We start from the raw sequence: 27,852 nt of genomic DNA on the forward strand, positions 1-27,852 counted from the left end.
TCACCCTGTGAGAAGTGCGTCAGTGCTGACGGCAGGGCAAGTGGCTCGGAACTGATTGCCAAGCGCAAAGATGGCGTAAACAGCTGGTAGATCAATGCCCATGTTATTGTTATGTCAGTGTTCGACTGCACGTGACTTATGGGTGGAGAGCAAGAGTTAAGGCACCCACATATTTGAGGTTTTTCTCAATCAAATTCACTGCAGTAACGGCTCCAGCTTCGAAGTGTTCTCAGAAATTCTGGCGCCCAAGCCTGGGGCCAATAATGTCAGATGAACCAAAAGAGGAGACAGAATCAGAGGATGTCTAAGAAGTTAAAAAACATAATAAATCAGAGTAATAAAAGCAAAAAGAAAGTAATCTCTGATCCAACTGCAATACTTATTTCAATCCACGACTTCAAGTTTTATTTAATCTTGGAGTCATTGAAGTCCAACAGGAATTCCTTTGCTCTTTGGAAAGTGACATTGGTTTCAAATTAGAATGAGGAATTTACTTTTGGAAATCCTGTCAGTAGCCCTGGGTGTTTTCAGCATCCTTCCCGTCTCTGAAAATTTTAAGGGGAAATTAATTTGTTAAATTTCCTGCAACTTTCAGAAAATACACTGTTTAATGAGAAGGAAGGTAGAAATCACCAGGCATATGCCTCAGTACTTTGTTGCTGACACATTTCAGTGCAGAAAACAGAAGGCATCTTTACCAAACATAGATGAATACGCTTGCAAAACTGAAAGGCTCTAGGACTGGAAGATCTAGTTCTTTTCCATAGCAGGGATGCACTGCCTGGATCACATCTACTTCAACGAACTTCAGCAGAAGGAGACAATTTTTTCCTAACTAATCATGTGGTTTGGGGTATGTTGTTGATGTTAGAGGCTGCCCAGGGTGTAACTGAAGAACAGGTAATTCAAAATTACAGCCAAGAGAGTACCTGCAGGCAAGCATAGGTGAAAAAGCTCGGAGGAAAACTTTCAGGCCTGCTCAGGTCAGACTCTGGGTGGAGATGTTAGAAGGAAAATTAGAAATGGGGATGTTTCAAATAACCTTTTATCCAAAGGAAAAATTAGGCTATGACATGACTGAATCAACAAAGAACACATAAAACCAGTGGCACTAATTAGCAGTTTAAACACTCAGGCATGAACTGGAAGATCAAGCAAAGGGAAATACTGCCGTGATGCCTGCCAGTGTGCAACACATTTGTTTTTCCAATGCAACTTCCACCTGAAGAAACCTGGAATGCAGTAACGAAGGATGACACAGGAGGGTGGCTCAGCAGAAATGCTACCTTCTCTCCCTGGGTGCCTGTGCAAGCCATGCTGAAACCAGCGGGGAAGAAACGAGCAGAAACGAACAGATTTTAACCCAAGAGTATAATCAGAATTACAGTGCAACTGTAATTTAAAAGTAAAATCAGTCTCATATTTTTGCAAAAGGAAAACTAAACTGACCCCCAGATTAAAAAAGGAAAAAAAAAAGAGAGAAAGTGTTGAGTGGTAAGGAGGGGGAAGGAAGAAGTGGGAAAGCTTTCACAGAATACAAATTGTGAGAGAAGAGTCTGTGAAAGATCTATTTAGGTGCATATCATCAGCCAAAGTGGGGAGAAAAAGGGGAAACAAACAGTAGTTTAAGAACTTTTACAATGAAAAGAGAAACTGTAGAAGCCTCCAAGTTACATTAGGAAATATCAAAATAGGCAGGAAAAGAAGATACATGCAGAAATTTGCTAATTCACAGAGTGCTTAGAGGAACAGTTCAGAGCTTCCAAAGCTGCAATTAATACAAAAGCAAACACAACAATACAGGAAAATTACACAGACCCGCAAATTACACAAAGACTCCTCTTTCCCAAGCACAGCAGAATTTACTTACGTGAATAAACTACGTAATACAGTGTATTAAATACACAGTACATTAAATACACTGTAATTACTTTATAAAAACAAGGAATACTTCACAGCAAGGCATCTCACTACAAGCCCTACTATTATACTTTGCGTAGCGTAGGAGAGGAACAAACAGGCTCTGCTAGATATGATTTAGGGAAACACAAAGCTGCAGCACTCTAAGGAACAGAACTAAATCAGAAGACAAAGGAGCTGGAGAAGAAGCAGGCTCAGGAGACGAGGCCAGATAACATGTGATGCAGCTCACGGATGCTCTGCTGTGGTTTCCACAGGGCTGACGATGCCAGCGCTTCTGGCACTGCCCGTGACCACGCGCCAGCATGGCACAGCATATAAAATCCCCAGCATCCTTATGCTGGCGTAGCAGAAAGTGCAGCCCAGCAAATACTGTATCATTTCAAATTCAGAGATGCTTTTGCTGGGCTGTGGAAGGAACTGAATGTCAAAGGCTTTACTACTGCGTTTCAGGAGGTAATCAGGCAATTACAATTATTAACTGGTAGGCTGAAACCCTGTATAAATAACTCAACTTCCTGCAGACATCGTATTTTTAAAACAAAACCTGCCAAATGCTGCATTTGTTCCAGTTTTCCTTTCCCTTCTCCCCCACCTTGCCTTTTAATTTCCAGTATTTGGACATGCAATTTTTCTGTGTTCACCTCAGTTTTGTTCTTGCACGGCTGCTAACAGATCTGAGGATTACAGTGGCTTTTGTTCCACTGCTTGGTGTTCACATTTCATCAATGATGTCTGCTCAGCTCAGCAAAGCAGGTTTGTAAGAAGAACCAGCCACTGCTGAGCTGGCAAAGTTAGTTGCCTCCCGTCCTCCACGAAGATCATTTAACTCCTCCCATGGTGGCCCAAAAGGTTAGCTAGGCTCCATAAATCCCACCAGAAAAAATCAGAGGCATCTGTCTTCTTGCTAAGATTTCATGTCTGCTGCGAGCAAAGGTAAATGGCTCTTTCAGTCCCTAAAGGAGCACAAGCTCAGTAGGAGCACCTGGCATCAAAGTGGTTGAAGGCATGGAAGGATGGGAAGGATGGGTAATGGCATTCCAGCGCAGCCACAACCCCGTGCCTGGCTCTGGGCTGTCCTGAAGGAATTGACTTCCCCATTTATGCTTCTTATGCAAGATTTTTCACATCCAGACAGAAAGCGAAGGGGAGAAAATGCCATCTACCCCTACCTAGGAGCCCTAAAAATGCTCTCCATACAGAAAAATGATGGCATTTCCAGCTTGACATGTGACTTCCCTGTCCTGGGAGGGTGGAAGTCAGGACTTTACAGCTATTTGAGTGTGTGTGTGTCTACATATGCTCCTGTGCACCCATGCACACTAGTGTGAGAAAAAGACTAGAGAACATGAACGTATGTGAAAGGGACTGAATTAGCCCCATCTGCTCCGAAAAGATCATTTTCTCCTTGGATTTCTATTACCATCGTATCATTGCCACACTAGAGTGCTTCTAAAATGCTACAGCTCTGGCAGCCAGCATCATTACAGCTGCTCAGATTATTAACAGTATAAATAAACTCTCAGAGACACTACTAAGAAAATATTAACTACAATTATCACTGTCTGATAAAATAATGAACAGTGAAGTGTTATTCTGCTGCCTCAGTCACCAGTGCGCATTTATGTGTGCCGTGAGTAATGAAAAACAGTTTATTTGCATACTGAATCATCCTGGAATTGGTTCTTGCTATTTTATTTTATTTATTTTTTCTAAAGATCAAGCAGCACAGGCTGAAGCTCTGTATTTGCAGAATTCAGTGTACTCCACCTCCTTTCCCGCCATATATAATCCCATTAATTCCAAGTGAACAGAAAGCTGCGGCCGTAGCCACGCACACGTCTGCCAGAGGAGGGAGAGGGGGCAGTGTGCAAGCTATCAGTGGCAACTCTAAAACCTCCTGATGGACTTTTATGCTTAGGTCTCACTGCTTTTTCTCCCTAGACAAGGAGCAAGGGCCCATAGGATGTCAATGCCCTGTTTGCTGCGTGGATCCTCCTCTCCTTTGCCTCCTCCGCTGGCCTGCACTGCTTTGGCTTTGTGTGCTCATTCTTCCTCACATTCCCCAGCGATACTCTTGAGTCCTGTCCTTCCTTGACAGCACTGGGGAACTTGTGCTTGGCTTCTAACTAATAGAAGTTATTATTTCCCTGCAAGCACTGGGGGAAAAAATGTGGTTAATCACTTGGAGAGCAGGAGATGGGCACAGGAGCCTCTCGCCCCAAGCCCCCAGGCTGGGCTCCAGCCGCACACCTGAGCAACACCCTCCTCTGCAGTCATCTTGTCTTCTTCACCATCTGTTTGTTAGCGGAGATCATTAGAATGAGGAGATATAAGCTACTTGGGCCTGAAACCACTCACTGCAGGGCAGACATGACGCTGAAGCTCCAGACTAGGCAGCCTGTTCTAATGGCCGCAATGTGGGGAAGGTTGCCTTCTTTTGAGCTGGGCCCTGCGGATTAGTAACCACTCAGTCCCAAGATATCTTTAATGTCTTCCCAGGAAGGTGTCAAGTAAAGCCCCTGCTCTGTTCAGCTCTTCCCTACCAGGCCACCACAACAGACCTGACCGCTGGTGGGGAGGGACAAAGGTAAAGGCCTGGGCATTTGCTCGGAGCCCCCAGTGCTGAGGGCAGCCGACACTGCCCGAACACAACGGATGCAGAAGCGACATTTTCTCTATCAGAGCTGGCGGAGAAGATGATGACTCGGGATGACGGCAGGGTGACACGGCTAGCGTGAGGCACGTTATCAAGCTGAACATGCAAGCTGGGCCATTTCTGCCGGAGCATGCAAGGCTGGCCCAAGGTGAGAGCGTCTGGTGGGCTCCTGGGGAAAGGGCTGCATCCCAGCCAGGTACGAAGGAAAATTAGAAAGATGACAGGCAGGGGCAGCAGCAACTAAAAGCAGGCAGAAAGGAAGGCAAAAATGCAATGCTGAGTGAGAGAAAAGGGAAGGGGACGTTTTCTAAAATAGCTTCCCTCAATCTAGGCCAGAAAAATCCTGCACTGTACCTTTAGTGTTTTTATCCTACTGCCCTTTTTCTGTGCCCTTTTCCATCATTTCTCCAGCATCTCATGCTCCCTGCCTGGTCTCTTTTCCTCATCTACAAGCCTTTTGTTCCACCAACCCCCATTTCTGTGCTTACTGCCAGCTCCGAGCAGCCAGCCACGGCAGGACCACCTTTCCGTTTGCACACCCCAGGGCTGTCGTCATCTGCATTGGTATGAGGGTGACAGAGGAAGAAAAGAAGGGTGCAGAGGAAACCATCTTCTCCCTCCATAGAAATCACTCCTAGAATGAACCTCCACTCCTGGGAGGGGAAGAGTCGAGCTGCAGCCTTCCACGCTATTTTCCCTCCAGCATCCTCCCTCTCCTCGTTCTCAGCATTTGGACTCTTCTGGCCACCAAAGCAGGTTAGATGTGTCTTGCCCTGAATAAGTGACCTTCATTAATTTTTCGTCTTTAATTAAAGAGTTCTTCTGTGAAATAATTTATGAGAACTTCTTTGCTAAGGGAAAGAAAACAATGTATTCTTCCACACTTGTTTACAAAGACAAGCATGCTCTCTCCAAATTAATTTTGCTCCCCAAAAAGCCTCTATGGAAGGCAAAACAGAGAATAGTAAAGGATTCACTGAAGAAGAACTGAAGTTCATTTTAAATCAGTGTACCATGTAAAAATGCTGTCTTACAAATAGGATTATTTAATTTAAACCTTAGGTCTGTCAAGTTCCATTACTTCAAATGGAGTCTGTCGTTTCTTGACTTCATTATAAATCAGGATTATATTACAATTTATGTTAGGTAAAGTCACTGCTTCGACAGGAGGCAGTGAAAAAAAATTACACAGCAGTCAGTAAATAGAGCAAAGTCATTGCACTGTTCTTGAAAGGCAAAAAGTCATCTTGCTAAATGAGGGTCCGAGCTGTCCTGTACCAAGACTGTTCCTAATAAATAAAAGACCTCTGGGAAAAGTGCTGAGCATACGCTGGATCTATTTTCAGCTTGCATCAGCAGCTGCTGCCCCTGGGATCGCATCTTTGCTCATACCCTACACCATATGTAATCACTCCAGTGCTGCAACCAGTAAGATAATGAAAGAGCATGGCATAAATCTATACTTGAGTGGAATGCTAAATGAGAAAAATAATACAAAAAAGGGGGAAATAAACCACATTTTCAAGTCATTAAGAAGAAAGACTTTGACATATGAAGTGTTGCAACCATTAATAGCACTTATCATATAGAGTGGAGACAAAGAGACAAATTAATCAAACTGACAGAACTGGGACATTTTATGCTAATGCAGGCTCCTGGGTTTTCGTTTGTATTCCTCTGTGTCTGGAAAACTGATACCATTACAGGGCAGGAAATTGCATGAATAACATGCAACAGATCATAAAAATTCACACACCAAGTGCAGAAACACTGCCAAAAGCACTGTAAAAACAAGGCTAGAGACCTCAACAGAGGAACTACTGACGGCTAATGAATGCAAATAAGTACAGGAATATTTCCCATCCATGCATAACAATGAGACACAGGCTGTGACTCCGCAGTCTCCAATAGTGTAGGTAAAATAAAGCCTGGAGAGTGAACACGCAGATAGCTGGGGGGAACTGCTGGCCAAGCCAGGGTCTGAATTTGTTTGCAGTATTGCAGCCAGCAGTTTAAAGCCACTGGGGAACTGGCATAGCCAAGTGTCGTCTCTGTCTAAACGTATCACTATGTCAGATTTAATTTAATGTTTCAGGTAGAAGAGAGAGGGGGAGGAGGATGAAAGAGGAAATAAGAGAGAGCCACAGAACAGCACATCACGATACAAAACAAAAATCCCCTCACCCCTGTGTGAATCCTGAGCACGCAGTAAAAACACTTGCAGATAAAGACATTTAAAACACCACTTGTTTGGGAAATACAAAATGTGCTTGCTGTCCAAAGCCACAGTCGTGTTGTAAGGGGCAGGAAATGGCAAGAACTACAGGAATGCTGGGCAGAGCACAGTGTAATGCAGGGTCTTGCCAAGGTTACTTCACTTGCCGTAAAGGCTTCTCGAGGACCTTTAAAAAACCCTGTCAAAACAGGGCACTGGTGAAGTGCAGAGAGCTCACCAGCCATACAAACACCAAACAACAAATACATTTACTCGATGGGCAGCCACAGCATTTCTCATTGCTCTCCATTTTTTAACAAAGTGATGTGTCTCCCTTGTATGGTAGCTACCATACAAACCTAAGGTGAGGACTGACTCTCAGGGGTAAAAGGAGTAAAGCTGATACCTTCTGGAGCTGTGTCATTTCCAGCACTGCTCTCACCTTCCCCAGAATAGAACGATACACAGCTGATAGGATTGAGCAAGAGCATTTACATGCCAATACTACATGCACAAACAGGGTGAGGAAATGCCAGCCTGCCCAGGGGTGGCTGCTATCCTGAGGAGCGAGTAGAGTTCAAGTCCTTCCCGCATTTGGTGCTGAAGGACCCCATGTTCAAAGGTGGTAGCACAGAAGCTGGTTCACCCTAGTAGAGATGGGCACAGGAAGCATAAAACACAGAGCCCAGCTCTCCCTTTGCTCGCCAGCAGACTGCTGTGGAGGTTTTACAGAGTTTTAGCCATCTGAACAGGGTTTATCTCCAAACCTCAAAACCTCCTTCTGTTCCTTCGATCACTACTAGAGTCTCAACAGGGTGCTTGGCATGGTACCAAAAAATGGAGCACACACACAAAAGCAAGCTGGTTTAAAAGCTTTCCAAAGACAACGATGGTGTAACCTTTGTTCTAAGGGGAGAAATTAGAAACAGGCATTCATTAATTCCTGTAAACATACATCCATCTGACAGACGGACCAGTGTTTCAAGCTGCAAATGGAAACACTTTCTCCTTTCCCTTAAATAAAAATAAAAATAAAAAAAAAAAAAAGAAAAGATAGCACAGACAATTAGTTACAAAAAGGCCTCATGAAAACCTCAGATATCAGGAGGGAAATAATTTGGTCAAATAGTTACAACGATGTTGATTTCTTCCACTCTTTGCAATAGAAAAGACATCTATGAAGTCTCTCAAGAACACATAGGACACCTGACCCTTTCTTTTCCTCTATCTGCAGTCAGAGCAGTTTGGGAAAAGAGAAGCATAGTTAGAGCAAAACATCAATTCCTGAAAGAGAGGTCTTTACCACCACTTTACCATTCAACCAAGAGGTAGAAAGCACAGTGACAAGAAATGACCATAAATTCTCACACCTCTTTAGCTATGCAATTCCTTTTCATAAAACCAGTTTCACAACTGGACCGTAACCTCACCAAATAATTCAGATTAAAACTGTACCTGAGAACTAAGCTGAGAGTGCAAGAGCAGATGATGCAAACAGTTGGGCCCTAGGCTGGGCTTGACCTGAAACAGCAGCTTATGGTGTGCAGTGCCAGTCTGCTCTACACCTCAGCTGTGTGCCACCAGCTGAAGAGAGAGGCCAGAATGCAATCAATGCTTATCTTTATCCTGTCTATGCTCTCTCAACTGAAGTTTCCAATGGGAAAGTTCACACATAATAGTAAAATAAATCCCATAAGTGAAGGATTAGGCTCATCTTTGAAAAGGAAGCAAAACTAAACCGAGCCCAAGGTAGCTCTTCTGGGTGTTCTTCTCAGTCCTTCAACTGCAAGATACATTGAAGATGGAAAAAGAAGATAAGGAGTTATTGATTTAAAGGTTTCTGCCACTACTGCAACTCTTGCTGCTTTCTGAATGCTATGATGACTTCCTAAATGTGAATAAGTTTCTTTGTAGAATGCCCCAATGCCTATATATGTCATGGACATCTCTTCATTCTTCACATCCTTGGACAACGGTATAGATATTATTTGTCCTCAATGGCTACTGCTTCTATAAACCAGGCAAAAATGACAAGGATAGGTGGCTCTTACAAAACACAGGCAGCTCTCTATTTTTTTTGCCTTTCATTTGACAAATTAATTCAGACATTCAAAACACAGCCGTGGTTTGATGTGTCCAGTCTCCTGAAAACTAACAAGCTCAAGGAATAGACAGAAACTGCTTGACTTGGCTTTATGTCCAGACAAAAATGCCATATGCAGAAAGCCATCCATGGAGGAACATGGAAATCTGCAATCAGATAAAAATAAAGTTAAGAAATAGTTCAGTTCAACAGGCAGATGGAATGGCTGGAGACCCATGCACCTCAAGTCCACCTTCCCCTTCCGGAAGCAAAAATGAGCACTAGTCCTCTGTGGGAAGCAGAAGGGAAGTTGTCAGGATTTGTCTTTCCTCAGCTTTTTCCTGTCTTGAAAGGTTACTGGCTCCAACTCCGTCCTTTGAAAGAAACAGGAAATAACTGGAGCTTATTCTGTATTCTGAACCAAGAATCCCCTGACAAGGAAATTTTCTCTGAATGTTGCCTGTGTATCTGAGGAGAGAGGTAGCTAGGCATGTTGTACTACTGCTGTGTGGTCAGAGATGGAAAGATACTTCGCTTTCAGAGTTGTTTAAGACTTGTTTTTTACTAGCTGCAGGCCCTTGAAACAGAGGACCACAGATCTGAATTTCAAAGGTCAGCAAAATCCCAATATTTCCCACAAGCAAAAGCTTTACACAGCCAAAAAATGTATCCTCAGCCTCCTAGCTGATGAAAATCCCAGACCACTTCATCAAAAGCATTTTTTCCTGACACTGAGAACTGTACTGGTAAAGTTTGCATGGACAATTTTTTTTTTTTCTTTAAATCTACTCCTTTTCCATTGAAACACTACCACAGACTGCATCTCCACCCGTTCTGGGAATATAAAGTAAGAAGTATATGCACAGACTAGCGAATTTGGTCCTATCACAATTCAAAGCAAGCGAATTTCAAGTAGAGTATTATCAAGTGTTTGATGCACAATACACTGGATGCCCACACCTCTTTAAACTATTAGCCCTGTTCAGGTCCCTTTCTGGGTCAATTCATTTATTTGGATAGTCTCTTTTCTATTTTACTACCCCCACAAACCCACCTCAGCCCTGTTTCGGGAAGTACATCTGACACCACAGGAGCAGAAGGAAACACCGAGAATACAACGCTGCCATTGAATCCATCCTGAGTCACACCTGCCAAATCTCTCTGCAGTCCTTACAGTAAGTCTCCACACTCTTGTTTCTCTGAAGTGGTGTTCTGAAATGATGAGCAGCTGCTGCAGGGAACGATGTGGATCAGGTGCAATATACACTCAACTAAATATGGTTGCTTCAACACCAAAACAAAGATGCCTGTTTTTCGAGGTCCTGAAAACTTACAGCTCCCATCTGCCAAGACTGACTTGCTCTCTGTGGAAGAGATCAAGTCTTGCTAGGTACCTACTTGCCTATTGTTTGGGACAACCGGGATGTTCACAAGCTACAATAATAGAGGAAAAAGTTTTTACATCTTTGTCTAAGTATCAAGGTTTTTTGTATTTTTTTTTTAATGAAGAATTTATTTTTGAACCTGGGTCTGCAGCAGCTCTGTCACTTAAGTAAAAATTGCTAATTAAGCATCCTCAAAGCGTCCCAGTCTCTTGGTGAGGAACTGGAACTCTGCAGCAACTCACACACTCCTTCCGGCCTGCTCCATGCCTCCAGGTCTACTTTCCGCTTGCATGTGGTAGTCTCAGCAGCTGTTACGGATGGCAGTGCACAGGACCTCAGGGGTGATGCAGGAAGAACAGGTAGAGGACTCAGGACCAATCAGCCAAATAAGGCAGCGAGCAGCTTCACCCTACCCCAATCACATGAAAAATGCTGCAACTAGTTTGAAAATCCCCTCAATGGCTCCTGCATGCTTAAAAGATAGAGAGGGAAGAAAATGAGACTGAAACTCTGTCTGAAACTCTGATAAGCTGGAAGCTCTGAGTTCAGATACATGGGCTGCTCTGGGATCAGCAGCTGTGCCAGTTGTGGGTCAGTCTGTTCACCTCCCTGTGAGGTAATGTTAACCAGAGCACTCAGAGAGAGGTAAACACAGCTGAGTGGTTCACACAAGGTGATTTAATCATCACTGACCTGATGCACAGACCTACGCTGTAATTCCCATCTGATGCATCAGCTTCCACCCCAGCATTCGCAGAGAGGTGATGACAGTATTTTATTTGTTCACAAGAGACCTCAAAAATCTACTGCTGAAGGTTTTATGTTACCATTATTTAACTTCAGAGTTGATAAGTCTCAATCCCAGCTGTTTGGTGACATCTTGTTTATATATCGGTTTTACTGAAAGTGCTAGTACCGCAGTTCTTTGCCGTTCTCAGCCCAGCTGTGGCTATTTTAACTGCACACCCCCAGCTAGCAGCAGTCCCTGGGTCACGGTGCCATTTGAATTACAAATTAACAAATTATTCTAAAGCCTCCATCACTGACTCTTAAGTGACCCAAAAGATGCATTGTGCAAACTTCAAGCAAAACAAACCGAACCAAAAACCTCCCAAAATACAAACCAAAAATTAAAAACCAAAGTATTTCAACTACTTCTGAGTGTGGGAAACAGTTACACTTAACCACACACTTTGATGCCATCCGCTCTTACAAGGTCAGAATAAGCAAAGTGAAGGACAGAAAGGTTTATTAGCAGATCTGATCTATGTTATCTTAGAATCTTAAATTCCACTCAACTACATCTGTACTGAGCACCAAACTTCTTCAAGGAGTGTCTAAAGCTTGTCCCTATCCAAGGCCATTTGCCTTACAGTTATGAAACAATGTGCAGTCATATACATCACTGAGCAGTTTGTTGCTGAAAACATATGCCAAATTTTTCAATTGATTTTAATCTGGCTTCAAAACAACTGCCAGTGGCTCTCACGATCTTTCCCCAGTAGATTAAAACACGCTTTCTAGAAATATGCCTGATGCTTGCTTTTCATTTAACATACAAGCCTCCTCTCAAGCTCTTTCAGAGAAATTAAACCTAATTTTTAAAACAAACCAAGCCTGGGCTAGACGAATCTGTAGTTTGACCAACTACAGCTGTTCCTATTTATTTATTTTATTGAAGTAAATAAAGTGCCCAAGGATATGGCTTTTAGTAGCATTAGACTGCACTGGGACTCAAATGTGTTTGGTGGTGGTCTCCCATCAAAGCGGGACAGATGAAAATCCAGTGCTGCACAGAAGTCCTGGAATAAACCAGCCATTTCTCTCTTCAGAGCTTGCATTGAACATGTAACAGAAAGTGTGTCTACTTGTTCTTCTAAAAAACCCAACAGCCTGACTGTAAAATTCACAGAAAGCACTTCATTCCCAAATCCTGGTAGGATTCAATTGCCTTCTGCTCACCTAAAACCCATATTTCACTTCCAAATTGAACCATACTTCCTTAATATATGCCATATTCCACCCCATAACATGCTCCATTTCACTGGTAGCTGAGAAAAATAGTCAGTCTGACATCATTCACCAGGGAGTCCTTGTCAGAAAGTGCTGTACAGAGATAAAACCTTATCTTCTTTGGGTCTTGGGAACGCTAACGAAACAAAGCTTGGTACTGGGATCAGAAAGTACCTTGCAGGTTGTGGTCTCTGACGTGGTGAAGCTGAGGGGTGTCTTATCTGGGCCTTATCTGTCTGTTTATTCAAATGGCAAATGCTCAGTCTGTATTTCTGGACTCTTAAAAGAGCAGATACTCAGTTTTCTGGCATTAAAGAAATTCAAAGCTTTTTTAGAGGGAGAAAAAGCAAAGGTAAGAGAATCAAAGGTGGAGGAGGAGAGGAGGAGATCTTTCAGTCTTCAGGGCCAGAGGGGTCACAGCGCTGAGATGCAGTCATGGCTCAGCCACCTCATTTTCATTCATGCCCACATATGTATTTGAATTCAGGGAGAAAAAAAACATACACCTCCTGTTACACATTCTTGTTGCTTCTGCTCATGCCTTCAGCATAGTCTATGTCTAGGACTTACTCTTTGGGACATCTTTTACATTTTAGATTATAGACCGAGAAAGTTTCCACACTGCAAACTGCCTTTTCAACAGCGAGTGCAATCACACTCAATCAGCCCGATTTAGCACTAGCAGCAGGCAGGAGTCTAACAAAGGCAATGAAATTGAGTCCACTTATCGCGCTGGTGAATTTCATTCTACACATTCATCTCCATATCCTCTTTGTCAGTACATTTTGATATGCTTACTCAAATAAATAAAAAAAAGAAATAGCACAGCTACCACCAAAGGGAGGGAAAGGAGTTACTGCAGTATTTTCTCTCCTTAACATTTATGTATGCATGGCTTTTGTTTTGCTTTTTTAAGCCCTGCTCTCCCTTCAACACAACAGAGATGCTATTCGCTTTTCTCCACTGGAAAAGATCAGAGAAGAATCATCAATAGCAAGACAGCCATCATCAGAAAATAATGGAAGTTACACCACGCAGAATGAAAAGTATGCGGCTAGTTTCTTTGTCATACTTGAGGCATGAAAAATCAGGCAGTGCCGGAAGCCTTTGCAGTGAGAGATGGATGGAATTTCATATCACATCTTCATGGTCTAATCTCTGTTTCATTGCTCACCTGCTAGAAACAAAACACCTTTGTAGCTTATACTGCACTACATAAGCAATGCACATAAAACAATGTCCATTTCTGTCTCATGGTTTCTCCTGAGTTATTATCATGCCGCACAAGCCCTCAAAAAGTACCTGAATGCTCAGTTTTACTCTTACTACAGATCTGCAGCCTCCAATCATCCTTTGTCAGCATTGTGAATCAGCATGAAAAATAACACATTCCTTAGGAGGAATTTAGGAAACCAAAGACCCAACCTTCATCCACACAGACTTACTGAAGTGGCACTGCTGAGGTAAGGCTGAAGTGTAAATGAGTTTGAAGCCTGACTTCATTAGAAACCTGATGGATACAACCTCTTGACACTACAAAAAGCTCCACAGATGACAGGGGTGGTGGCTTTCAGGAAGGCTTTCAGGTCACTGCTGCCTCCTGAGACAAAGCAGAAATATTTCTGGCCACTGCTGCAATTTGTGAGGAACATCAGTGGCTGATACAGTAGAGAAAACCACATTAAAGCTTCCCATTTGCTAAGAACTAACCTTAGCTACTCCTAATACATCTCTGGGGTGCCAAAGAAAAAGGGTCTTTTGTTGTTCCCTACTGTATAATAACACCTGTCCAGCTGGGAAAGAAACTTTGAGACAGACATCTTCTTTTTGCCCTCTTGCTCCTCTTTCCCACATTTATCATTTATTATTTCTTCCACTTCATGCTCCTGTGTAGAGCACTCCTAGCTCAGTCCCTGCATTCCTTGAAGATATTATATCCATACATATACACAGCACACAGAAAGGAAAGAGACAAAGTAAGAGACTTGTTTCTTTCTAGAGAGATAAAAAGGAATAGTAATTGCCAGCAGGGTATGTAATAGTTGACCTCCTGCATCCTGTCTTTGATTTTCTCCTCATCGCAATCATCTTTCGTTGGCTAATTCCCAGCATTTTTCCCTCAGGCTGGTGAGTTGGCATGGATGGTTAGCAGCTGCCAGTATTTCTCCTCCCTGTCAGCTACGAGCCATACTAATGCTAGATGCCTGGCTCAGTCCCTCCCGGGGTGCCGCATGCCTTCAGTTTCCAACATACTCAGCTTTTGCCAGCCTTGAATCCGAACTGGGGTCCCGTCCTGCCTTACTCCTTGCAAAGGTTAACCAGATGAGGGATTAAACCTGTGTCAACTGAAGAAGCAGATGACAGATTTTGCAGGGCTAGACCTCATGGGGAAACGGCAGGTTCTCAGCAGCTGTCAGGGAGCAGTAAAGCAGTAAGAATGCAGAGAAATTCAGCCCGTGGTGGGCGCTAACATCTACTTTGAACATCATTCTCTTAATAGCAAAGAAAAGAGCTGTGCGGATAAACAAACAAAAAAGCTCCCCAAGCACATCTCTCCCCCTCTTCCTAAAAGAGATGTGCTGCTTCCCTTTGCCCTTTGGGAGATTTGTAAGCCACAGACAACTCCAGTTAATCCTTTTGGAAGGTAATGTTTCCAGCAGATAGCTTAATGCATTTAAAAAAGTCACCAGTAAGCACTCCTTGAAACATTCAAGAAATCTGAGGGTTCCAGGTAAAACTAACCAACCTACTTGAGAAGCAGATTGTTTTTATAACAGATAGTATCATATCGGTGCTAGAGAAGGCTTAGTCTGCTGCTTCAGAAGATCTGTGCTTAACTTCACCAGAGAGAAAGGCATTTGGTGCTCTCACAGCTGGAATGACCAGGTGAAGGTTTTTTCAAATGTACACCCCAAAGTCAAGAAAATGCAAGGAACATCAGGAATCTCAAGCTGGAGGAATCAAATGCAACTGAGTGGTTTTATGCATTGGCACCGTTTCTGTCTTTTCACCATTTAACAGCAACCTCAGCTTTCAGAAAACTAAGTGAATAAGTTGTTTGCACAGACGACGCTCTTCTGTCCAGCTTGCCTATATACACACGCTGTGCACTTATATTAGCAAAGGCAGGCAGGTAGTAATAGCGACTAAAAAGCCTATTCGACGAAGCACTGGCTCCTTCTCAAGTAAAGCAGAGTACCACTACAGCACGAATGACTCAATCATCTACTCGAGAGCTATTACTTGCAGCGATGAAGCAATGTTAATTGGATAATGGCCTGCTGCCAGCTAATATTGGCATGACCTACAATACCCCTGGCTGACAGCCGTGTCTCTCTCTCTATCGCACCTTTTTTTGTAATCTGGATGGGAAGTGGAAACCATTAAAAAAGCCTCATAAGTGCCATTTAACTTCTTATCATAAATTAAAAGCTTAATTAAGTGCCTTGTTAAAGGAAGGAAGACCAGCTTTCGTGATTAAATAAAACAAAACAACAGCTAAGGGTATGGAGTGAATGACTAACTTTACAGCTTTAAACTCAGTTCTTGGAAAATATTAATTTTGGGTTACATTTAACAGCAGCTGCTAGAGGGAAACTGCACAATTGCTGAAAAACACCCAGGGTGAAAAGAAGGCGAGGTTCTAGTTGTTTACAAAAAACTGCAAATGAAGAGAAAAGCATAGAAGTTAAGAGCTAATGGGGTCCTTTTTTATTAGCTGTAGAAAACTGACACACTCCATTCCTCTAACTCTGCTCTGAGAGCTGATAGCTCATACACCACAGCCACATCTGAGCCCTGGTTATTACCTGGTTGTTTTTCCAAGCGCTTATCTGCACACTGAAATACGTTGCTTTAACAAAAGATGTAGTATGAAATCAAATTACCAAGGCTAGCACAAAAGGGTTTATGGAAAATCAACCAGTGCAGAATTAGCTCCATACGGCTTTATTTAAGTTGATTAGGGAAAGGTTTGAACTGAGGCACATTAAGTCATGCTTGAACTGACCTGAAATATCTAACACAAAGTTTTGTAGTGGTTTAAAACCCCCTAAGTTCAACTAGTCTCAATTCTGTTCGTGCACGGTGTTTCTCCCTACTGAAACGACTGGCGTATCGTAAAGACTGCTCTCACGTGTAATTGGATATTAACAAGAAATAATGCAAAAAACATCTGTTCATTGTTTAGCTAGCCAACAGTTAACAATGTCTAGATGCCAGATTAAGAAAAAGACCCCAATATGCTATGAAGCAAAAAAAAAAGTCTGCAATTTAGACTTCAGAGGCAGATTTACTGCTTTGAATAATAAAAAATAAGTTCTTTTGTTTTGATGTTAAGCTCCCTCACGCCAACATTACATGAGTGTAAAAGCTTTATATATAAAGCTTTATCCAGCTCCAACATCAAATCTCTGAGAAATAATAATGCACTTTCTCCACAACTGTGTACTTTAGCAGTTTTCAAACCACACCAGAATTTAAAAGGCAATGCTTATATGACTGACTTAAAAATAGACTTGTTAATTTAAGAGTGATCGTCACCTTCAGGAAAGTTTTGAACTGTGAAGACTATATTTAAAAATTATTTTCAATCTCTGTTTTTCTGTAACAAATATATGGCAACATAGATTGTCTCTAAGCCTGAAAAAACCTACTGGATCAAGACATTAATTTTCAACTTTTGTTTGAAATTTTTCCACTGGAGGTATAACCCCCTCCTTGACAGACTAAGTCAGTTTTCACAGATCCCTTTAGAAATAATTCACAGGCTGCCAGAGCTCTGCAGTCCACAGACTAAAAACAATAGCCTTGGGAAGAGCCATTAGCTTGTGAACTGAAAAAGACCCTGCTAACTTCTTTTAATGCAATATAACTAAGAAGGTTTTCCCCTTGCTCTACCAGCTCTTGAAAAACAGGAGTGTTTCAGTTCCTCTCATGGGGAGCTCCAATGCTGTTCGTTATCAGAGGCACTTCCCATACCTAAGCACGGGCACCTACCAAAGCGCCCAGTACACTGAAGTAGAGCAACACCAGAAGCAGAGACGTGCACCTTAACCAAGGAATGACTGAGAAATAACAAACTGCATCAGACAGGTCTATACCCTAAGTGACTTAACACTTGTAAGAAAATTATTTAACTGATCACCTCACATATTTAAATAAAGTAGTTACTGAGTAAATCAGATTCAATGGAGTTAACAGCAATTAATCTGTATGTGGAAAATATCTGTAGAAGTAGACATTGGTAAGTATCTCTTTTAATAGGCCAGGAGAGTTCTTTTCCAGGATGAGAAAGTTAAAGCCCTGGTGCTCTGCAACTCAGATTGGACATACGGAAAAATTTTTTTACAGTGATGGTGGTGGAACACTGGAACAGGTTGCCCAGAGAGGTGGTGGATGCCCCATCCCGGGAAACATTCAAGGCCAGGTTGGACGGGGCTCTGAGCAACCTGATCTGGTTGGAGATGTCCTTGCTCCTTGCATGGGGGTTGGACTAGGTGACCTTTAAAGGTCCCTTCCCCCAAACTATTCTGTGATTCTATGATTCTAACTAATCAAAGCACGCGGCAAAATAATAGTGGTAGTCTTAGGGAAGCATGACAATTTCAGAGTACTGGGAAAAACCTTAAGAACCTTATAGGCTGGATCGCTGGGCTGAGCTGAATGGGATGAGGTTCAACAAGGCCAAGTGTCGGGTCCTGCACTTTGGCCACAATAACCCCATGCAGCGTTATAGGCTCGGAGCTGAGTGGCTGGAGGACTGTGAAGAGGAAAGGGACCTGGGGGTGTTGGTTGATGCCCAGCTGAACATGAGCCGACAGTGTGCCCAGGTAGCCAAGAGGGCCAACGGCATCCTGGCCTGCATTGGAAATAGTGTGGCCAGCAGGAGCAGGGAGGTAATCATCCCCCTATATTCGGCACTGGTGAGGCCGCACCTTGAGTATTGTGTTCAGTTTTGGGCCCCTCACTACAAGAAAGACATTGAAGCCCTGGAACGTGTCCAGAGAAGGGCAACAAAGCTGGTGAGAGGTCTGGAGCACAAGTCTTATGAGGAGCAGCTGAGAGAGTTGGGATTGTTTAGTCTGGAGAAGAGGAGGCTCAGGGGAGATCTCATTGCACTCTATAGCTTCCTGAAGGCAGGTTGTGATGAACAGGGGTTTGGCCTCTTCTCCCAGGCAACAAGCAGGACCCAAGGAAATGGCCACAAGTTGTACCAGAGGAGGTTCAGATTGGACTTGAGGAAAAACTTTTTCTCCCAAAGAGTGGTCAGGCACTGGAATGGCCTGCCCAGGGAGGTGGTGGGGTCGCCGTCCCTGGCAGTGTTCAAGAGGCGGCTTGATGAGAAGCTACAAGATATGGTTTAGTAGCTGTGGCAGCAATGGTAGTGGGAAGACGGTTGGACTAGATGATCTTATAGGTCCCATCCAACCATGTGATTCTATGATTCTATGATTCTAAGAATGAGATTCGCTGCCTCTGCAAATACATGGACTTCACTGGAGCTGTAACAGCAGTCAGTGTAGCCCTAAGTCACTAAAACTTTTTGATCTTTCATTAAGATATATTCTAAAATGTAAAACTCCAATACTTCATTAATCCAAAGGGGAATCACTTAAATAGAAATAATTTATGGTTGGACTGGAGGAATTGTTTTTACGTAGTATCTCACATAAAACACACAAAAAGACAAACCTTGGTGTTTTAAATCTTTAGTGTCATATGAACATAGGACTGGGTCACCAAGTGCAGACACATCACCCCGCTCCTCCCACTGGCCTGCAGCTCAGCACCTCACCGCTGCTGTGATTAGAAATCTGCTGATTTCCAATCTGCTATTACTAAAAGCCAGTTGAAACCAATCAATGCTTGTGTCAACACTGTCTTTTAGTACTATAGAGAAACTCCTCCTCTCAGCCATTTAATCTCCTCTGCCTACATGGAGCAGGAGCATGTCACAGTTGTCACACCATCAGGATGAACCTGTCACGGTCTTGTCTTCTCCTCCTTTAGGCCAGGCTCCTTCTTCCGAACATCTCAGTCACTCTTGTATCTGCTTTTGTTTTGAATTTCAATTATTTTTCTTTATCTAACTGGACTGGAATCATACATGGAGGTCTCACCAAAGCTTTGTAGAAGAGGGCTGATACTCTCCTGTCTCTTCCTACCTGTGCAGCTCTGGGCATGTTTTGTCACCTCCCTGCTTCCACCCTTGCTTTGCAGTGCGAAACCTGTGCGACACTGACTCAGGCTCGATTCTTCCACTGGAAATTATTAGTGGACACTGTAGAATCATAGTGTGCATCCTAGCACATCCTCTGCGATATCTCTAAACTCCTATGCAAAATGTCTGGGTTGAAATTTCTTCATGAGTAATACTCAGTGTCAAGACTCATGAAGTCACACTCAGTGACCTACTTCTTCTAACGCTCTCCAACTTGTGCCGTGACAACATCACGACATTGCTGAAGTCTCTGGAGAGCTAAAACAGAGGGGGAAAAACTGTGTGATGCTTCGGAACCTGTCATAATTTAAAAATACACTGTGCTTTTATATGGGCATTAAGCAAATGATGGAGAAAAGCCCTCTGTATGCCAGAGTACCCTCCCACTGAGCAACTGCCACCCCATGCCCTGGAGACATCACCACCCCTTGTTCCGCCTGCCCCAGCTGGAGATGCCAGGCAGGCAGTGCCGAGACGGCGAGTGACGGCAGCCCTGGCCAGCAGGCACACGTCTTCCCTCCGTGGGCAGCAAAGCCACCGGTGTGCCCTATGGTAGCTGTGCTGTCACGGCCGTACGGCTATGAGGAAATTACAGTGGGGGTGGAAGCTAGCCAGTGAGATTCTGTGGTAAAATAAAGTAAACTTTCCAGTGAGGTATGTATTTTCTGCGTCCCTTGGCTACCTGCTGTGGGAGTCATGCTGCACGAGAAAAACACTGGTTTTTGATAGATTGTGTTCATGGTTTCTTGGTGGAAAACACACAGCTTGAAGCAGTTAAATCCCAAACTTGTCGTGAGGCAAGAGGAAGCATGGCTGAATGAGGTGCAGGAGAGGGGAAAGAGGAGGACGAGGATATGAAATGCCAGAGAGGGTGGACAGCAATGAGACTCCCAACAATGTGACAGCTCAAATGATTTTTCAACAATAACCTGCCATCTAGCAGCCAAATCATCCCTTTCAAATTTCCTGTCTGGGAGGGCAGAAAAATATCAAGGTCCTGATAATGCCCTGAATGAGGCGACAGAAATTAAGCTTTTGGTTACGACTCCCTCAGTGGTGGTGAGAAAGGTGAGCTGAAGCATTCCAAAGCTTTGCTGCCACAACCGTTAGGAGTTACCATCGGCGAGGAAGGCTGGCACGAACATGTTCATCCTTCAGCAATTCACAACCCACCCAAACACAAAAACCAAAGCCAAGTTGGGGCAGGCATCAACACCCATGCCGCGCTCCCCTTGGCCACCTTAGTGGACCGTGGAGGTCTTCCTCACCCTGCGGGATGGAGGGGGCTCATGTTTACAGCGGGGGCACGGCAACATACTGTACCTCTTCTGGCAGGCTGACCACCAGGTCATTTTCCGTCTGCCCTACCAAGGCCTGCAAGAAGTACTCGCTGCAGGCAGCCAGCACAGCCCGGTGGGCGCGGAACTCCTTCCCCTCCACGATCAGCGTCACGTCACAGAGAATGTCCTGCTTCCGCTGGTCATTTAAGCAGAGGAGAATATTGGTACAGTGCACCGTTGACTCATACACATACATGGGGGAGTCAGTCTTCTCATCCACAGACATGCCGTTCACACCCTGCAGGGGAGAAGGGAGGAAGAAAACACAAACAAGACAGTGAGGAGCAACGCAGCTGCTGAGTGAACATGGCACGGTGGGATGCTGCTCGATTTCTGGATACTCCGGACCATGGGGGTAATTCTTAAATTTAACTCTTAAATCTGGGCTAGTTGCTCAGGAAAGGTATGAGGAAGGGTGTTCGTTGCCACCAGCTTTCACTCTGCCACACTTTGATTACCTAACCTCCCCTAACTTCCCCCCTCAAAACCCAAACAGAGTTTAGATGGACTGCAAAGTGCTTTCCTTCAACCACCTACTATGCATCTATGATTTTCAATTTAGTAGAGGCAGTAACATGGGGATGTGGGAAATTTTAGAAGATTTTAGCAAAAAAAAAGCAAGAGTGACTGTTGGGTCTTTTAATAGTGAAAAAAAGGGCTTTGTGCTTGCTTCTGTTATTTTCAGATTAAGGGAAAAAACCCCCAAAATCCCAGCCTACTCTCCAGTGGACAGGCAGTGCTGCGTGTTTCCACTGAAGATCTTGGCTCAAGTGAAAGGCAGGGTGTAACTGTACCCAATGACAAGCCACAAACTACAGTGACCTCATTTCTCAATCAGAATTGGAGTGATTTTAAGCCCTAAGGGGGAGAGAAAGACGTTTAGTGTTTTCAGAAGAAATCTGTTTCCAGGTATGGCTAAAGCAACACGCCTTCACCGGCAGTTTAATGTCATTTACAGAAAAGAGTAGTTTCTGAATTCCAGACCCACAGACCCAAGAAAATCCCCCAGCCCATGTGGAGGTCCAACCCTGGGTGGCAGGGCAGTGCATGGGTGCTGGAGCTGCTCCTGCCTGCAGACATCTCACCCTCCTGACAGCAGAGCAGAGGTTGGAAGGATGTAAGACACCTGTTACAACTGTCTGAGCTAGGAAGTTCTCTGCCTGCTGTTCTGCAATTTCTGACACACGTAGAACTGGCAATGCCTATAAACATCGGGATTGGACTTGCCGTGGTGATGGTGGTGGGAAGCAGCTACCCCCGACACCATATGAACTCCCTTTGCGCTTGAACACATTGAAGTAAATCTTTTAACCAAAACTTTCCACCCAGCACCAGACTGAATCCTCTTGACACTATTTTCCCATTTCAGTTTCTCTGAGTAGAAAAGTATAAAATTCTGTGCCGCGTCTGAACACACTATGTACCCCAAAACAAACCAAACACACGTGTTTTAAGGCTTACATGGGAAAAAAGATTATTTGCACGTATTCTACCTGCTGCTGAAAGGAGAAGAATGCAAACACACAAACTTCAAGTATTTTAAGGAATTATTTTTCCAAACAATAACCACCTTCTGGAAGATAAGATTCAGAGGCATACAAGGCTAAATGCGACAGACAGGAGTATTTTGGTATAACACTGCTGCACTGCAAATATCTGACCACTGCAGAAACTGGAAGCACAAGTCCTTTTCTGCGACTTTTTAACATGGTTCTTTGCAGCATGTTCCTTTGCTAGTACAATATACAGGTACACGTAGACACAACGTGACTTCAAACTATTTCTCTTGCCATGCGTTTAAACCAGGGTACCATTTTTCAACAGTGTCATTCAAAAGATACTAATAATCTAGACCAAAATGGACTTAAGACAACTTGCTTGTTACTTGTACAAGTGAGCACTTCTAAGTATTTACTAGACTTCTCAAAAATAACTCCATCTTCCCACCTTTATAGGAGTATTTTTAAGCCAGCAGCTATGACGACTCTTTCTGCAAAATAGGGGTTTTTTTCACAACATTACAAATCCATAATGTTATTGGAATTCTTAATGAGGCTTACAGCTTCTCTTTTACTGGTATTTTGAGTATTTACTGCTGACTTATGCTACGCTTCTGAGTACTCAGTTGAAATACCTACACGGACAGGAAAAAAACAACTAACCAACTCAGCCCTTCAGTGACTTCGTATCTAGAGAGAAGATATAAACCCGCTTATTGATCTGCACGCAGGTAGGGAGGGAGACATTGTGGTTTTTTTTATGCTACTGGTTGGATTCCTTAATCAGAAGAAAATTCTTCTTCTTTTTTTCCTTCCTCATAGATTGAGACTAACGAGAAGAATTGACAGCAATCATTTTATTAACACTATGGTAAGGTAAAAGGGAAAATGATACTTAGCTCATCCCACTCATTTAACTGAACTCTGATGCTAATGATAGTGTTATAATAATGTTCTGAGTGGTCACTCTTGCGTACTATGAAATGCAAGAGTTTACAAGAACAATCTAGTGGGAAAACTTGAGAGTTGCAAATGACAATGCAAAGGGGAAAGGATTCTTGTTTTTTTCCTTTTTTTCCAGGCATGTCTTATGCCTGTAATGTCTCAGATGACGCAAAAATGTACAAGAAACCTGAAACCTGGCAAGTAATGAACAGAACATCAATTATATTTTCAGTGCCAGTTTTAAAAAACCAAAACACACTGTTTGCTTGAAATTGCAATCTTTTTTTTTTTACAGTAATAGTGCAATTTGTGTGAATCAAACCCTGAATTACTTGGTTACTAATTAGTAATTTCCCACTTTTTAACTACAGCTCTCATAGAGTGTATTTTTTTGAAAAAATTCATCGCATGCCTTGTGAAGTGCTGAAAATACCACGGTGTATTTCCCCACTGGCAAGCAAGTCTGCCTGCTATGCTAGGAAACCTGACCGATGAGGTACAGAGAGGCTGGGGCTGTAAATCACACCCTCCACTCCAGCGGATTGCTAGCTACACTCCCAGCAAGGACCTCCATCCAGCTGCTTATATCACCGTGCTTTCCTAAGGCTCTGGCAGTCTTTAGCTACTGTTGTGACTCCAGGGGCTTCCTGAAAGCGGATCCACGCCGTACCCCTTCCCACAGCCGCTGGGAGCCCGTGTGGATGCCGTGGCCGGTGGCTGCAATCTCAGCCCGGCACAGACTTCCCCTGGCCGTGCTCCTGGCAGCTCCAGGAAGCACCCTGAGCCCTGCATTGCGTACAGGGAAGTTAGGGCTGGGCTATGGCTCAGGACCACCTATTTATCAGCTTTTAATGTTTCAACACAAGTGATTTATGGTCTTCCCTTTTCCACGATCTGCCATAGACTGAATGACCTCCAGGCATGAGGTGTTTCCTCTCCAAGAGGGCTTTATCCTGCAGGACAGGAGCAAGATGGTGAAACCCTGCACTGGGAAGTATACTGTTCACTTTCATGGGCAAAGGGTTTAGAGCACAAAGAGAAAAGGTCACCGCAGGGCTTTGGCATGTAGCAGCACAAAAATTAGCAGAATTCAACATTTTTCTTTTCCCTCTCCTCGGAAGAGAAAAGCAGGGATTGAATATTAACTCTGAACTCTGAGGCAAGCCAGGCTGGAAGTCTTTTATACAGTATTAATTCAAACCGCATAATTTTTTGCTGAATTCAGTATTACGCTGAGTTTGCAAAACCTTCTTCATGGAAATGATTGTTACACACTTGGTATTTCTTCAAACAGAAGAGAGAATGTCTTAGCAAGCCTTTCTCTGGCTCAAAAGAACATGCTGTGCATTTGTTTGCATATAGGTCACTGTATTGCCAGAAAAAGCCTCTTTGAAACAAAAGTTTCCAGAAACTGGCACGAACTACTGTGCCCAAGGAAAGCACCATTGAAACCTCGCCAAAAAAAAGTTGCTGGTAAAGGCCAGGAACTGCAGTGAAGCGAACCGGAACGCTGCTTACACGGTCCTTCCACAGTAACAAGTGGGAGATCCCACTGAGCCCTTCTGCATGGGCAGCATGGAGGAGGCACACGAAACCTCAGGAGACCAAAAAAAATTGCTCATGGAACATCCAAATCACTTCAGTTTGCAGCATGTCGTCTCTACTAGCTGGCACTCATCCAAAACTCTCCAGGAACTCATGAACACACTGCCTGAGCTGCTACCAAAAATACATTACCTACCACAAAAAAACGGCTCTTGCCTCACAAGACTACAGCGAAGACAATGTGGTGTCTGTTTTTGTAGGGAAACATCAATGGAGAGAAAATCTTATCAAGATAGACCAGAAAGTCCTGCATCAGAACTGGGTTAATTAGGTGAAAAGGTAAATCTTGATCGTGGCAGAGCTACAGAGCGCTTAACCAGGCAAATTATCATCGTGACAAAGCAGCACGGCTTCTGCAGGGGGGAGTCATGTCTCTGATGGGCCCTATTAGAATTCCTGAAGTCTGTCAAATTAGCAGTGAGGAACACTGGTACGTGTAATTAGTGTTGACTTTCAGAAATCCTTTGACAAAACCTTTACAAAAGGCTGCTAGGAGAAGCTCAGTTGTCATAAGGTAAGAAGTTGCATCAGACTAGAAATTACTTAGGCTAAACTGTATTCAACAGAGAAGGGATGCAGGGGCAATTTTCAGCAGGTTAACAGCCAAATTCCTCCAGAAATGAAACAGCAGCAGTACTGGCTCACATCTGCCGATGGCCACGCCATGCAACACACCTGAGCTTGGATTATTTCTGAAGCTAAAACAGGGTTGGGCACACTTAGTAATTGGGTAGGAAACTGCCTGGGCATACCAGGGTCTTAGCAACAGCCTGCCACTACCTACAGTGAGGTCAAGACGATGGAGCCAGACACTGGGAGAAATCTGAAACAACAGAGGTTTAGACTGGATATAAGGAAAAACCGAGGAACAGGTTGTCCAGAGAGCTTGTGTCATCTTCATCCTCAGAGGTTTTCAAGACCAGACTGGATACAGCGCTGAGTAACCTGCTCTGAGTTCAGAGCTGACCTGCTTTGAGCAGGAGGTTGTGCTAGGAATCTACTGAGGTCCTTTCCAACATGAATTACCTGATGATCCTATATTGGTTAGCGACTACAGACCATGACAGGGAGACTGAAATTGATAAAATTGCTTCAAATGTTAAAGGTAATAGGGATTGTTAGGAATTTCAAAACCACTTAATATAAACAAGAATTAGACTCTAATAAGGTGACACACTAAATCCAGGGCATTCTGTTATACACAAGCAGTGATTAGAGGGGAAAAAAAATATAGAACGGTTGAGGTTGGAGAGCAACTCCAGATACTGTATAGTCTAGTATCCCTGCTGAAAGCAGGGTGACCTAGAGCAGGCTGCTCAGGACCATGTGTGGTTGAGTTCTGAATCTCTTCAAAGATGGAGACCCCACACCATCTCTGGACAACCTGCTGCAGTGTTTGACCACTGTCACAGTAAAATAGGAACTCATTGACCTGGAATCTCAATTCCAGTTTGGAATCTCTCATGAAAAAGACAGATTAGAGACAGACAGCCATCACTTAGAGAGATATTTTAGAGAGAGAGAGAGAAGTATTTTAATAAGGAGAGATTTTTCTAGTTACTTCTGGTGTTGTACATTTCTGCAGAGTCTGCATCTGATTATGGATGTTGAAACAGGGAGAAAAGAAATCCTCAGGAGAAGAACAAAAAAGATTATTGTCAAGGAAAGAGAAAAAACTCTCCTCAATATGTGTGATCAATTCGATACACACTATACAAATAACACAAAATCAAAAGGTCAAAGCAGCACTGCTACTTATTGTTTCTAATGTTGCAAACAGGAGTAAAAGAAGTGAGACAAATGCAAAATTTATAAAAAGAAGAGCTGTGATTCCTGACCATAGAGACAAACTGAAATTGTACCCTGTACTCACATGAAGATGCTTGTTCTGTTTTTCCTGAGAGATTTCACAGTCACAGCCGCATATGTACAACTGACCATTGCTGCATGTTATGAGCAAAGAACTCAATGGATTTGTAAAAGCATTAGTCACTCCTAATAAAAATATCCAGGGCCACATTACTCAGGGTACAGGTTTACACAGGATGAATATTCACATGCTGCAGGACACTGGCCAACAACAAACTGCCTGGGCAGAGGAACGCGTGTGTATTATCCATCTTTCCTGACCTACTAACCACTGTCTCAGAAACAAATTATTTGATGGATGTCGACAGAGATGAAAACCCAAATCTATCACTTCGAGAGAGCAATGGGCACGCTGTCCTGCACTCTCCTCCCTTGACCGGGCACTGGACCACGCTGTGGAGGACCAGCAGTAGAAAACATCCATCCAAAGCCTACACGTGATGGGTGTTCCTGACACCAGGGGCTCCTGCTCCCACTAGCTCCAGTGGTGGGTTTAGGACATGAGAAGCCATCAGATGTTAGCAGCTCAACAGATAAAAGGTGCACAGACTGCAGTGGAAGCATCTTTGTAGCCTCTTCATGGCAAAACACCAGTGAGGAAGGGGTTGGGGGGAAAAAGGAGCCTAAAGGCATCATTTCATCCCATGAAACAAAAGCTTGCGTATATCCCAGGAGGTGTAAGCAGGACACTAGATCTGCAATAGTGCACAGAGGACTCCCAACAACTTCACGGTAAAGGCCTGAAAAGGTTTATCACTATCTCCTCATTATGCCTGTAATGCTACATTTTAGTACGGCAGCCAACAGATAACACTGTGTGATTTCTCATTTAGGAATCACAGTACCTGACCCGGTGTAAAATGATCCACAGGTTTTGCTTCGAAGCATAAACTGGAGCTCGCATTATATCCTGCTGTGCAAGGTGACTCCCCGTTTCTCCTGATCGCGTTAAGAGAGGATCGATACTGAAGTGGGGTTATTTTTAGTTCCAGCTTACATGCTCCCAATTCAGCTCCACTAACAGTTAAAAAAAGACACTTGGGAATACCTTGAAGTGGCCAGCTTGAATGCCTGTAAGGCTATTTGGTCAGAGGTAG

General features: G+C 43.5%; 1 protein-coding gene across 1 annotated transcript in view; it reads right to left on the reverse strand.

Moving 5' to 3' along the window:
- The window catches only part of BACH2 (BACH transcriptional regulator 2), a 190,011-nt gene that overhangs the window by 26,038 nt on the left and 136,121 nt on the right, over positions 1 to 27,852 (reverse strand). Inside the window, exon 6 of the mRNA XM_086743288.1 lies at positions 20,821 to 21,075. Within this exon, the coding sequence (XP_086599414.1) occupies positions 20,821 to 21,063 (243 nt within the window). The 5' untranslated portion in view covers positions 21,064 to 21,075. The remainder of the gene's footprint in view (positions 1 to 20,820; positions 21,076 to 27,852) is intronic.

The sequence above is a fragment of the Chlamydotis macqueenii genome, chromosome 3 (assembly GCF_036417535.1).
Source record: "Chlamydotis macqueenii isolate bChlMac1 chromosome 3, bChlMac1.mat, whole genome shotgun sequence".
Taxonomy (NCBI): Eukaryota; Metazoa; Chordata; class Aves; order Otidiformes; family Otididae; genus Chlamydotis; species Chlamydotis macqueenii.